General features: G+C 40.1%; 1 protein-coding gene across 1 annotated transcript; it reads left to right on the forward strand.

The window, feature by feature from the left end:
- The first annotated feature begins 1,251 nt into the window (after positions 1–1,251).
- LOC121950871 (potassium voltage-gated channel subfamily A member 10) lies at positions 1,252–2,946 on the forward strand. The gene has a single exon (XM_042496959.1). The coding sequence runs from the start codon at positions 1,252–1,254 to the stop codon at positions 2,944–2,946; it is 1,695 nt and encodes a 564-aa protein (XP_042352893.1).
- The last annotated feature ends 9,126 nt before the right edge of the window (positions 2,947–12,072 follow it).

Below are 12,072 nucleotides of genomic sequence, written 5' to 3' on the forward strand. Positions count from 1 at the left end.
GTAAGTTTGTGTGGGTACCGCTGACATCTCTGGTTTCCGATGAGGTGTTAAATTACCCAATGGGAGCTTTAATAGAGCTACAGACACTCTTGATTGTGAGTCTGGATGAGAGAGAGATTGAAGGGGGAGCAGAGCGGAGCTGCCGGGCAGGGTAGAGAGGGGCAAAACAACTTCTGCAGAGCCGGGGACTCGGGTGAGTGGTGCAGACATCTGCGCACAGCTGGATCCAAACTTTACACTTAATTAAAGAGACATTTGCATGTATTTGTGGTGCTTTCAGTGATGTGGATGTGTTGTGTGTTTGGATGTTAGTTCAGTGGGAAGATTTTAGCAGCAATTTACCAACAAGAAGTTGCTTTTAGAAACAATTAAAAGTCTAGATCTAACAGCGCTTTTCTGTCCTCTGCATCTTCAACTGTCCTTCCTCTTGGACTCAGTAACCCCTCTATGCTGACATGGCGAAATCAATACATGTATTTTTTGCACAAGCCGCTTCCTTTGATAAGTATAAAATCCTATATCCTGGACTGTTACGTTATCTGCTCCAATGTGAGTGGAAATAGAAGCAGATGAGTCTCTGTGAGTGCGCAGGGCCTTTGGTGTCAAGTGGACACAGAGGTTGCAGCTTAAAAGCGTGTGTTTGGATTTGGTTACCTGTCCGAACCAGACAAATGGAATGATAAACAGCTGCTTAGAGATAAAGTAAACGTGATGCTGATCAACTACCCCAAACAGGGTTGGGTTTGATTAACCAAAACAGTAGTTAGAAACTGACGTTTTGTTTGATGAGTTTCTGCTTTCAGTCTGAAGTGACGGCTCAGATGTTTTTTCCGTTAGGAAATTAAACAGTTTTGTTGCACATGATCAGCAATAATACCACCTATACCTTGTGTAAGCACTTTCACAAACTTGCAGAGCTTGTTTTTTTTGTACATAGGAGAAAATTGAGGGGAAAAAATAACTGTACAAGCACAGTATCAGATGGCCAGTGCTCTGCTGATGCAAACACGAGCTGACAGGAAAATCTCTTTACTCACAAAAATGTATTGCACTATTTAACAAAAATATAACACAACTCTGCTTTTTTCACCCTTCTTGTGCAGATTACACAGAGGACTGAATCCAAACTGATTGCCTGAATGAGAACCAGGAGGACGGAGGCCACGCCAGGATCTTCAGTGTGGCGCTGGTTGTGGTGTCCCCTCTGCCTCCTGCACTCTGCTGATAGACGGAGTTGTGGCTAGACGGGCAATGGAGGTGCCGCTTGTTAATTTCGAGAACATGGATGATGTCGGCATCAACTTGGGAGACCCGAGTGACTCCGGGTACCCGACTTCGCCCCCTTCAGAGGCTCCAGATCAGAATCTTTTAACCCACCGCTTGAGTTCTCCTCACCAGTCGCCACACAGAGGACGACGTGCACATTCATCCGGTCAAGACGGGTTGTCACCGTCCACTCCTCCAACTCTCACGACCAAAGCAAACTCGAGCAGCGGCAGTTTGATCTCTAATCTCAAGCTCCTCATCAACAGCGAGTCTCCTACTGACAGCGTCTTCAGCAAGATGGCGAAGGACTGCTACGAGAATGAAGATTTGTTTGAGAAGCACTGCTTTGAAGAAAAAGATGAGAAAGTCGTCATCAATATTTCAGGGCTCATGTTCGAGACCCAGCTCAGCACCCTGAATAAGTTCCCAGAGACGCTGCTTGGTGACCCCATGAAGAGGATAAGCTACTTTGACCCGATGAAAAATGAGTACTTCTTTGACAGGAACCGCCCGTCTTTTGATGGCATACTGTACTACTATCAGTCAGGAGGGAGAATCCGCAGACCGGCCAATGTCCCCTTAGATGTTTTTGCGAATGAAATTGTTTTCTACGAGTTGGGTCATGAAGCAATGGAGCAGTTCCGCGAAGACGAGGGTTTTATCAAAGAGCCGGAGGTCCTTTTGCCTACCAACGAACTCCAACGACAATTCTGGCTCCTGTTTGAATACCCGGAAAGCTCCAGTGCAGCCAGATCTGTAGCACTGGTCTCTGTGTTTGTCATCGTCATTTCCATCGTCATCTTCTGCCTAGAGACTCTGCCAGAGTTCAGAGATGACAATGACTTTCCTTCAGGTTTAACCCAACTCATCAACGGGACCCAAGACGGTTCCGCCCCTCATCCCGCCACAAAAGACGTGTTTGCTTATTTAACAGACCCCTTTTTCATTGTGGAGACTATTTGTATCATTTGGTTCTGCTTTGAAGTCTGTGTCCGTTTCGTGGTGTGCCCAAGCAAAAGTGACTTCTTCAATAACATCATGAACATCATTGACATCGTCTCTATTATTCCCTACTTTGTAACTCTCGGAACAGAGCTGGCTACGACCCCCGATGACGATATCAACTCCAGTCAGAACATGTCCCTGGCAATCCTAAGAATCATCCGTCTTGTGAGAGTTTTCAGAATTTTTAAGCTCTCTCGACACTCAAAAGGACTTCAGATCTTGGGGCAGACCTTGAAGGCCAGTATGAGGGAGCTTGGACTGCTCATCTTCTTCCTTTTTATAGGAGTCATCTTATTCTCAAGTGCCATCTACTTTGCAGAAGTGGATGAGCCCCAGACGCAGTTTGTCAGCATCCCCGATGGCTTCTGGTGGGCCGTGGTGACAATGACCACTGTCGGATACGGAGACATGTGCCCCATCACGATGGGAGGCAAAATGGTCGGCACCCTCTGTGCCATTGCCGGTGTCCTGACCATCGCCTTACCCGTCCCCGTCATCGTCTCCAACTTTAACTATTTTTACCACCGTGAGACTGAGCAGGAGGAGAAGCAAGTGATGGATGCAGCGGCAGAGGCTGCCCAGAAAATGTCAGCTGCAAACAAGTATGGAAGCACACCCTCACTAAACAAAAGTAACGGCACCTGGCAGAATGAGAAAAGTGGCACACACTGTTAGAGAAAGTATTTATAGATATACAGGGGCATGGACAAATCAAACATATCCAGTAGTAAGATGCACTGCGATGATATCAGTTTATCTTTCACACTATTTTGTACTCCAAACATGGCAGTGTTTTGTGCATATTACGACAGTATTAAGCCCTGTGTGGTGAGACAGCCTTTAAGCAAGTTGTCTGTCTGCTTGTGGATGTGTCAAAGTGCAATTAATACAACTACTCTGTCAGTAAACATAAATGATAAGAACTGAAAGGTATAATTATCATCTTTCATCCAGTGCAATTGGAAGAATAATGTGATGGCTCATTTGTACTATAGCCATTTCACCTTAAAAATGTAGATTGTTAGGGTAAATATGTGTGTGAAGAGACAAAATAACTTGTAAGTTTGAGTAAACTGTCCTTTACGGTCTATAAGTTTATCCCACAAAAGAAAAAAAACTGTGGTTGTGATAATCATTAAACTGGAAGTATACCTAGAGCTCATATTACTGTACTTCACAGTTAGTCTTGTCATATTCAGCAAAACCTAGATAGAACTTGGCATGATTTTCAAGGGCAGACGATCGCGTCCAGTGTAAGGCAAGAGGACACCGGCGCACACATTGTCTTATCAGCAAAGCTATAGTTGTGAATGCTCAGCCAGCAGTACTTCTCCATGTACACAGCGTAACAATATCTTTGTGATAAATAGTTGGCACATCTCCTTGTAGTCTCAAACCTGCAAAATATAAATCTGCTTTCAAATTCCATGTATTATAGAACATGCAGTAGTTGCATGCAGCTTTTAAAATTACAAGTTATTTTAATCCTACATGGTTTTTATTATTTGGCATTTTGCACCAGATGCTCACATTTGAATATGTTATTATAATGTGAAATTACCCTTAAACACCATATCAATACATTGCACTGAAAGTTTTTTTCCACATATCTCTTAAGCACTTTTGGAGCTTTACGTCTCGTTTCCACATAGCTCTGTTAACGCATCAAGTTGCGGTCTATTCATTCCCACAGCAACCTCCATGATCTCCTAAGTGTTTCTGTGATCTGTCCTTTTTTAGCTTCATAATTTGCCTCGAGTGCTCGGGTTAGGCCAGTATAAAAACATTTTCAAACTAGTTGTATTTTGAGCTGAACACTGGACCAGACCTGTAAACCAAATTGGACCAGATGTCACACATGGCTCAGCAGTCGCCCTGAAGTGGAACATAATGACACTGTGTCCCAACAGAAAACTAGCATCTGACTCTCCCGTTGCAAAGCGTAACATCGGAGCTCTTTTCACATTGGAACCATTAAATATGCACCTCTGTTAAACAAACAATGTAGCTATCAGCTGCACGCTTGAGATCAGTCTTGAAACGTAACCACATAAAAGATGGGTGACAAGCCCACTTTCTATCTTCCTATGTTTGCAGTTTTAGTTTCTTGAGAAACTGATGCTGCCTTGATACCACAAAATACAGTCCATCTCCACCCAAGCAGCACTCGAACGTTGTTCCAAATTTGTCTGCACCGAGTTTGAAAGAAGTAGGCGATATAAATAAGAAGTAACCGGCTTGACATTTTCACTGGTCTCCACGCTGCTTTCTGCTATTTACTGACCTGTTTTCCGACCCGTGACACACCAGTAAAAAATAAAAAAACAATAACACACATATAGAAAGGCATATTCATCTGCCATAGTGCTGTGTACACAGCTCTGGTCTATTGGAAATGGAAAAGGAACCTAATGCCTATTTTTAGTTGGTATTCCCGTGTTTAAACAAACCTGCCGACACATGGTTGAAAAAGAGTAAAAATTAACTCTTCTTTGTTTTTATGCAGATGTAAAGAGATGCATTTCCTTGTGTTGAACACAAGGGGTGTACGCTATACAGAGTTTTAGACACACAACAAAGTTGTGTGGAAACGAGGCGTTGCACCATCAGCTGTTGGCAGGGAAAACATATTTCTTAGAGTGTACAGAAATGCGAGATGAGATATATATTTGTGATCAGAGTGAGAGAATGGAGGAGAGGGCAAAGACAAAAAATAACTTTGCACTCATGTATTTGAACATTTTTCCATTTAACTTCTCATTTGTATTGCATGGCATAGTGTGCCGAAATGAGGTTTATCTCATAATATCAGTAACTTAGAGTTTGACATATTTATTGTACCTAAATATATTATAGTCTTTTAATCATATAACGGTGATCATTGTATTCCATGTGATAGGGAAAGCCAATACTTTGACTGGATTTGAGAAATGATGACAAACAATGATGTTTGTGTCTCATCAGGAATTTGGTATTATATATGCATGCCACATTTCAATCTTGAAAATGTACTGTATGTGAGTTTATTATACATATAAATACAGCTCGTATAGAAATGGAAGTGGATGTAGTTGTAACACAACCAATGCCTTTCTAATAATCCTACAATATGCAATAATGATGACGAGTGGGTGGTAAAACAAACACGTTGAGTTTTTCGCCCATGGAAAGAGCAATACCTATAATTAATTAAAATGAAATGCAATAAGGTGACATCAGTTAGTCACGTTGGTACTCAGCACTTTACTATGTTATGAAGCACTTAATATTGAGAACTGTTACTGTATGTGTCAACATTGTACAGTATACAGTGTCATAATGTTTGATTTATCCTGTAAAGAGTGCCTTTCATTAAACATGTATCCAAACTGCGTGAAGTTTCCCTGATGGTTTCATTTTCAGATATAATTTGGGGGGGCACAATTTCAGCTGTAAAAGCATTGACGTCTTGGTAAAAAAACAACAGCTTTTCATGCAAACTATGCAGGCAGGAGCAGCAATGTCTCTGTAAAAAACAAACAATTTTGGTGTCACCATACCTGCAGAAAAAGAAGCGGTTTCTGTTAAAAAAATAAATAAATAAAAGCAAAGCAATGTCTAGATGCAACACAAATGTATGTAGCCTAAAGACCCACAGTAAAAAGAGCAATGACTTGCTTAATAATTGTTTTGTACATAAACTGTTTTTATCCACAACTTAGCAGCTGTCTCACTCATATATTATGTAACTTAAGAAACAGTGATATGATACTTGTGAAATGTGCAAATGTAACACATTCGTGGTTTGCAGAAAAGTATTATAATACCAAAATTTTCTTCTGGCCACTCGGACAATTTTTGTGCGAAACAACATAACAAGAAACTGTTTATTAAATGTAGTGGAGTAGAAGAATACAGACAGCAATGGAAATACTCAAGTAAAGTACAATTGCCTCTAACTTGTACAGTACTTGAGTAATTGTAGTAAGTTACATTTCACCTCTATTCATTCTGGGATAAACTATACTTGTGACATAAAGTACATTTAAACTTTTTGTTCTGTTCAACATTAATAGTGACAAATGGAGGTGTTAGTGTCAGTGTATGGCTGCAGGGCTGAATACTCATTATCACCTCATGTTAGCTGTTATAAACGCCTTCTCACTGCTGGTTCTCTGCACTGATATCATGATGGCATCCCTCTCTCTCCATCTCCGCCTCTTTACCTCTGTCTTTATCCAAAATATATATATATATATATATATATATATATATATATATATATATATATATATATATATATATATATATATATATATATATATATATATATATATATATATATATATGTATTTGATGTTGTGTAGATGGCAGAGTGGATGAGCTGTGTGTTCTGTAACAAGCCTGTTATCTAATTAAGACATGAGTAGGATACAACCCGGCTAAAAATAGATGATGGGATCAGAAAGGATTATCAAATCATGCAGAAGTGCAACAGATGGAAAGCCGACATTCTGAGGAGTTTTTGTTGTTGTCGCGGATAGTGATAAAATTAGCGTTTTTTAATTTTTCTACTAGCACCACTCTTCACTAGATGGAAAATTCTTTTGCCGTGAACTTGACAATGCCTTTGACTGAGATAGCTTCAAAAGCAAAAGGAGCAAATTAAATATGCAGACCAAATGAATCATTTATAAGATTATCTATCTTGGCCTCAGAGTCTCTGAGCTGGCTGTCTCATTTGATGCTTTACTGTCCCAAACAGTCTCATCAAGGACGTGTTCTCGGGCAGTATGTTGGAACAATATCTCAATTTGATCTGTGCACAATTTGAAACTTTTTCTGAGATGATTCCTTTCTCTGTCAGACGAAACTGTCGGAGTCGATTCAGGATGAAACATACTGGCTGTGTTTTTGTGTCAGAGGCTTGCTCCTGTTGTCACTAGTTAACGGTCAGGTCAGCGGGCCGCCCTTCTGCCCCGCTGATCACTGATCGTACGGTGATAACCCGGAGACGAGTCCTGATAGCATTTTAGCGTTTAACTGACAGGTGGCTCTGGCAAGGTCAAAGTCAACGTGAGGCTGTCATTTATAATTCATCGGGTGTTCCACGAGCAGATCGCATCCATCCAGCCTTTGATAAAGAATCACCCCAAGAAATCCATTCAGCAGAGTGTCCGATCTCTGTGACACAGCAGACTGTACTGCAACCCTTAATGGATCTAAAAATATCACTGTTGCATGACTCTCCAAGTTAGCGATGAGCTGCGTCCCACTCCTTTAACGGAGAACAATGGACAGGTCTCACACCAGAGAGACTCATATCAGCTGGATTGGGTTACTGTTCTGTCAGCAGACACGTTATAAGCCCATTTCTGACCTGCACAGACAGCAGCCCTGCGTACTGTCGTTCACGCCCTCCAGAGAACAAAGTCACTTGGAACTGGGCAGCTTGTGTTTGTATTAAATCCCTCCAAAAGTCTCCTGTTTCTTCCAGTGACGGTAACTCTCCTGGATGCAGGACAACTTTCAAAAGGTGGCATCGGGCTGGATCACCCTGCCGTGACCTTGCCGTTACATTTTTGATCAAAGTGCGAATGCAGGAGCACAGCGGGTGTAATATTGAGTGGCACAGCAATCCTCATGGGTTTAATATTGATCAGCTGAGCTCACCTACAGTATTACTCGAGCCATTGATCCTGTGCCCTGACTTTGCTGACCAGGAACATTCAGACAGGGGTTTTGCATTACTTTATAGCTTCTTTATTGACCAAAGAGCAGAGATGATTAAATGGAAAAGCAAAAGATCTTTGCCTTAAAAAAAAAGGTGCATTATGACAACCGAGCCCATATTTTTGGCACGAGATAAATTGAGTTTATGGGGTGCTCCATCTGCTCTCTCAGCATTGAAGAGGATGAAGGACGAACAGGTGGAAACACCCTGCTTCTTACTAGGAGTGATGGGAAATCATGCGTCCTGACACAGTGTGAGAACAGCTTGACTTCAGTTGCATTGCTTCACTCATGCTGAAATTGCCTGATATCATCCGTGAGTCATCCCGCACATCCTTCTATTTATGGTTGTATGACACACGTATCAACTTGAATATATCTTATATTACCTGGCTAATAGTTATACAGTAGGCAATATTTGTCTTTTTCCTCAGTATTTCCTCTAACGCATGAGGCTGGAGACATTTTATTTTTGTTATTGTCAACAAATGATCTTGATTTTTCCTTTAACAACAACCGTAGATATTTTGACTGCACAAACATCATCCTGCTGCTGTGAATTCTCACAAATCTGTGACTGAAAATAGTCTCCAACAAATACTTCTCTTAACATCTTGTCTGCCCAGCTTTTACTTAGCTCTTTTTAAATATGAATTAATGTGGTCATGACCTGATTTTTAAAGAGGTCGGCAAAATATTCATAGATGGAGAAAAACATTTGTTGGTCTTTTCATGAGATCTGTTGGCAATAACCAAATTACAGATTATTACATGCTTCATCATTTAATAGGAGTTATCCATAAAAACATTTACAGGCATGCTGTGTATTATCTCATCATTTTAAGTTTAAGATTGACATCCCACCAGCTGTTCATTTCTGTGTTTACTGCATTCAGATGTCAGTAAATATAAGACTATATTACACATTAACAGATTCCCTCACATTCTCTCATTTTAGTGACATGACAAGAAACTCCTGTGATCCTGATAGAGAGTTCGTGGCAGGAGGACTTTGTTCCTAAAAACTTCAATTATTTAAAAGACATTTTGGTGTGTTTTAATAATTCAGAGTGAATAATTCACTCTGAAGCTTCGATGGTTTTAGCGCCTCATTTGACAGGATTTCACTACATTCAACACACTGTGCTTTTGGCTCAGCAGCACTGCCGGCTATTATGAAACCAAATTTAATGTATTCAGGGTCATATTTCAGCAGCGTATCACCAGCGCAGTGTTGTCTCCAACATAACTTTTCAGGCAACGAGGCAATGTTAGGTAGCTAACAGTAGATGGCATTTCCACTGCCCTATTTTGATGGACATTTTGAATTTGTGCATTAAAAAAAAACCCTAAGTGAAATGCCAGAAAGTCTCAAAAATTCCCAAAGGTTTTTATGTTTGGTGGACGTGGAAAAGTTGGTGTATCGCTAAAAAGTAGATGCGACTTTAGACAACAGAAACAGATCCAGCAAATAAACAAAGACGTTCTGTCATTTCTTTGGCCATTACGAGCTCTCGTCATGGTAATTTGATGGCTTATGGGACGCTTTTGTACACAGAGCTCCGACAAGCAGAGCTGAGCTGTAGTATCATTTGTTCAGAACTCTCAATTTGTATCATCCATCTCCGTTTTTACACATCCATTGTTTTCTTTTGTTTCCTTCCGTCTTCTGTTGTGGTATAACGGCACCTGACTGGAGAATTAGCTGCACCCACTGCTCATCTTAATGAACCAACTTTTAATATTTGGATGAAAAAATGTGTTCGAGTTTTTTCTCTTGTTGCTTTTCTGAAAATTACATTAAAAGTTGCACCAATTTAGAATGGAAACCCAACTAATGGCAAGTTATTTGTCTTAAACAGTCTGCATAAAATATTGGAAGTAGTTACTGTCACGCCATCCTTGGCTTGTGGATTCCCGTTTTGAAGTCTTGAGTTTGGCATTTCCGTTATTGCTGTCTTGTGATTTTGAGCCAGGTGTGATCGTTTTGTATGAGACGTTGGAGCTTTAAACCTTATAATCGGCTGAGTTTTACATTAAAAATATTCACCCACCATACGGTTGCCGTGAATATTGAAATAAGTTATAGAGACCAAAAGCATGATTTGTATCAGGCTGTATGTTTTTTATTTCTGCTGTAGATTTGAGCATTTCAACACAGAGATCTATGAGGACTGAATCACTCCTGGAGCTGATCTCGAGTGGCTGTGAGATTAACTTCATTTTTCAGCTCGGTTGCTGATTGGTCTCTACCCGATGATGGTGATTGAATAATCAAACTTGCCTTGCCATTGGAATTATGCATTTGAATTAGGTTTTTTAATGTGAATTCTTGAGCACATTTTGATATCGCAAAAATCATGTTGCTTTGTCAATTACTAAAACACTTTCATTTTTAATTTAATCTCACCATCATGGCACTCTGAGGACCACTAGTTCTCCAGCTCATATCTTACTTATCATAGTAAATCAGTAAAACCTTTAGGGTGTATTGTATACACAGATGACTAATAATTTTGGATGTTCAGGCTACTGTAAATTAATGGAGCCATTGTATTCTCTGGTATCCACCTGAATGTGCTTTGTTAGCTCAGTCCTGCTCTACCTGCCGCTCCATCTATCATTTTAAGATGGGAGAGTGGAGTCCCTCGACAGAGAGGGCGAGCAATGATTCAAAGAGATGGAGATTTATGACAGGTTACTGCACGGTGACTGCTCCGCTGCAGTGCGTCAGCCCTGGAGGTCAATGGCCAGACTTTGTGGGACGAAACGTGAGTCTCACATTTGTCCTGCTTAGCACCCATGAAAAATGAAGAAGGTGACCTGAGTATCACCCGGGATCAGACAGTGCTGCCTTCAGGTGACCACAGGCTGCTCTCACATCTGGGACAGACAAAAATGTTAACGATGACTAGATTAGAGAGGCGAAGCGAGTGTGCCAAAATCTGGGTCATCAAACTGTAGTGCATAACAAAGATGAATCTGGAAGTCTGAGCAGACAATTATCTTAATTATTTTAACAACAGGAGAGACTACTGAAAGTCTAACCAAAGGCAAAACTCCGGGTATAAAAAGAGAAGCATCCATTTAGACTTCAGAATATAGTATTTGGTTATATTCTTATTGTAATAAGGTCACACATTTCACAAACTAGAAAATGTGTACAAGTTTTTTAAAAGACAGTTTTTGTAAACCAAAAGTTGCAACAAAATGCTGCTATAAAAACATACCTCATTATACGTGAAAGGGACAGTTCATCCCATAATCAAAAAAATACGTTCTCCTCTTGCCTGAGGTGCTGTTTATCAGTCTAAATTGTGAGTGATTGAGTTGCTGAGTGTTGGCGACATCGTTAGCGATGTCTGCCTTCTCTACAATATAATAGAACTAGTTGGCACTCAGCTTGTGGTGCCAAAAAAAAAAAAATCAAAACATTTAAAAAACTCAACAGCAATGTCTTTTTCCAGAAATCATGATCCAGTTACTCAAGATAATGCACAGACCTTGTTATGAGCAGTTTCATGTAGGAACTATTTTCTTTCTACTGAACTACACCTGCCAACTTTATTACCACGCAGAAGGAAGCGTGCATCTACTCGTGTTCCTGTCAGTGCACGATGTAAATGATGTGTAGGTCTGTGGATTATCTTGAGTAACCAGGTCATGATCTCCGACAATTTGAGTTTTTTTAAAAAAACTCAAGCTGTTTTTTTTTTTTTTTTTTAGCTTTGAGCACCACAAGCCGAGTGCCATCTAGCTCCATTGTAAAAGAGAGAGGGGAGACATCTCTACAACTTTTGGATGAAGTGTCCCTTTAGAGTAGGTAAAAGTACATAGTATAATTTGCAAAATGTCTTAAAGTATCACAAGTTAAAGTACTCATGTGCTTGGGTGTTTTATTATTACATTATTACTGATGCATCAGTGTGTAAGCTGTTTTTTTTTTATAGTAGCAAAGTTAAAGTCAAAGTGTAGCAAATTTTATTTTTTTTATACACTGTTTGGTAGTTTAATCTGTAACCATGCATAACATTTTATACACTCATTATGTATTTTGTCTGTAAAATTGTATTTGTAGTTGAAATATAA

This window comes from Plectropomus leopardus, chromosome 2 (genome assembly GCF_008729295.1).
Source record: "Plectropomus leopardus isolate mb chromosome 2, YSFRI_Pleo_2.0, whole genome shotgun sequence".
Taxonomy (NCBI): domain Eukaryota; kingdom Metazoa; phylum Chordata; class Actinopteri; order Perciformes; family Serranidae; genus Plectropomus; species Plectropomus leopardus.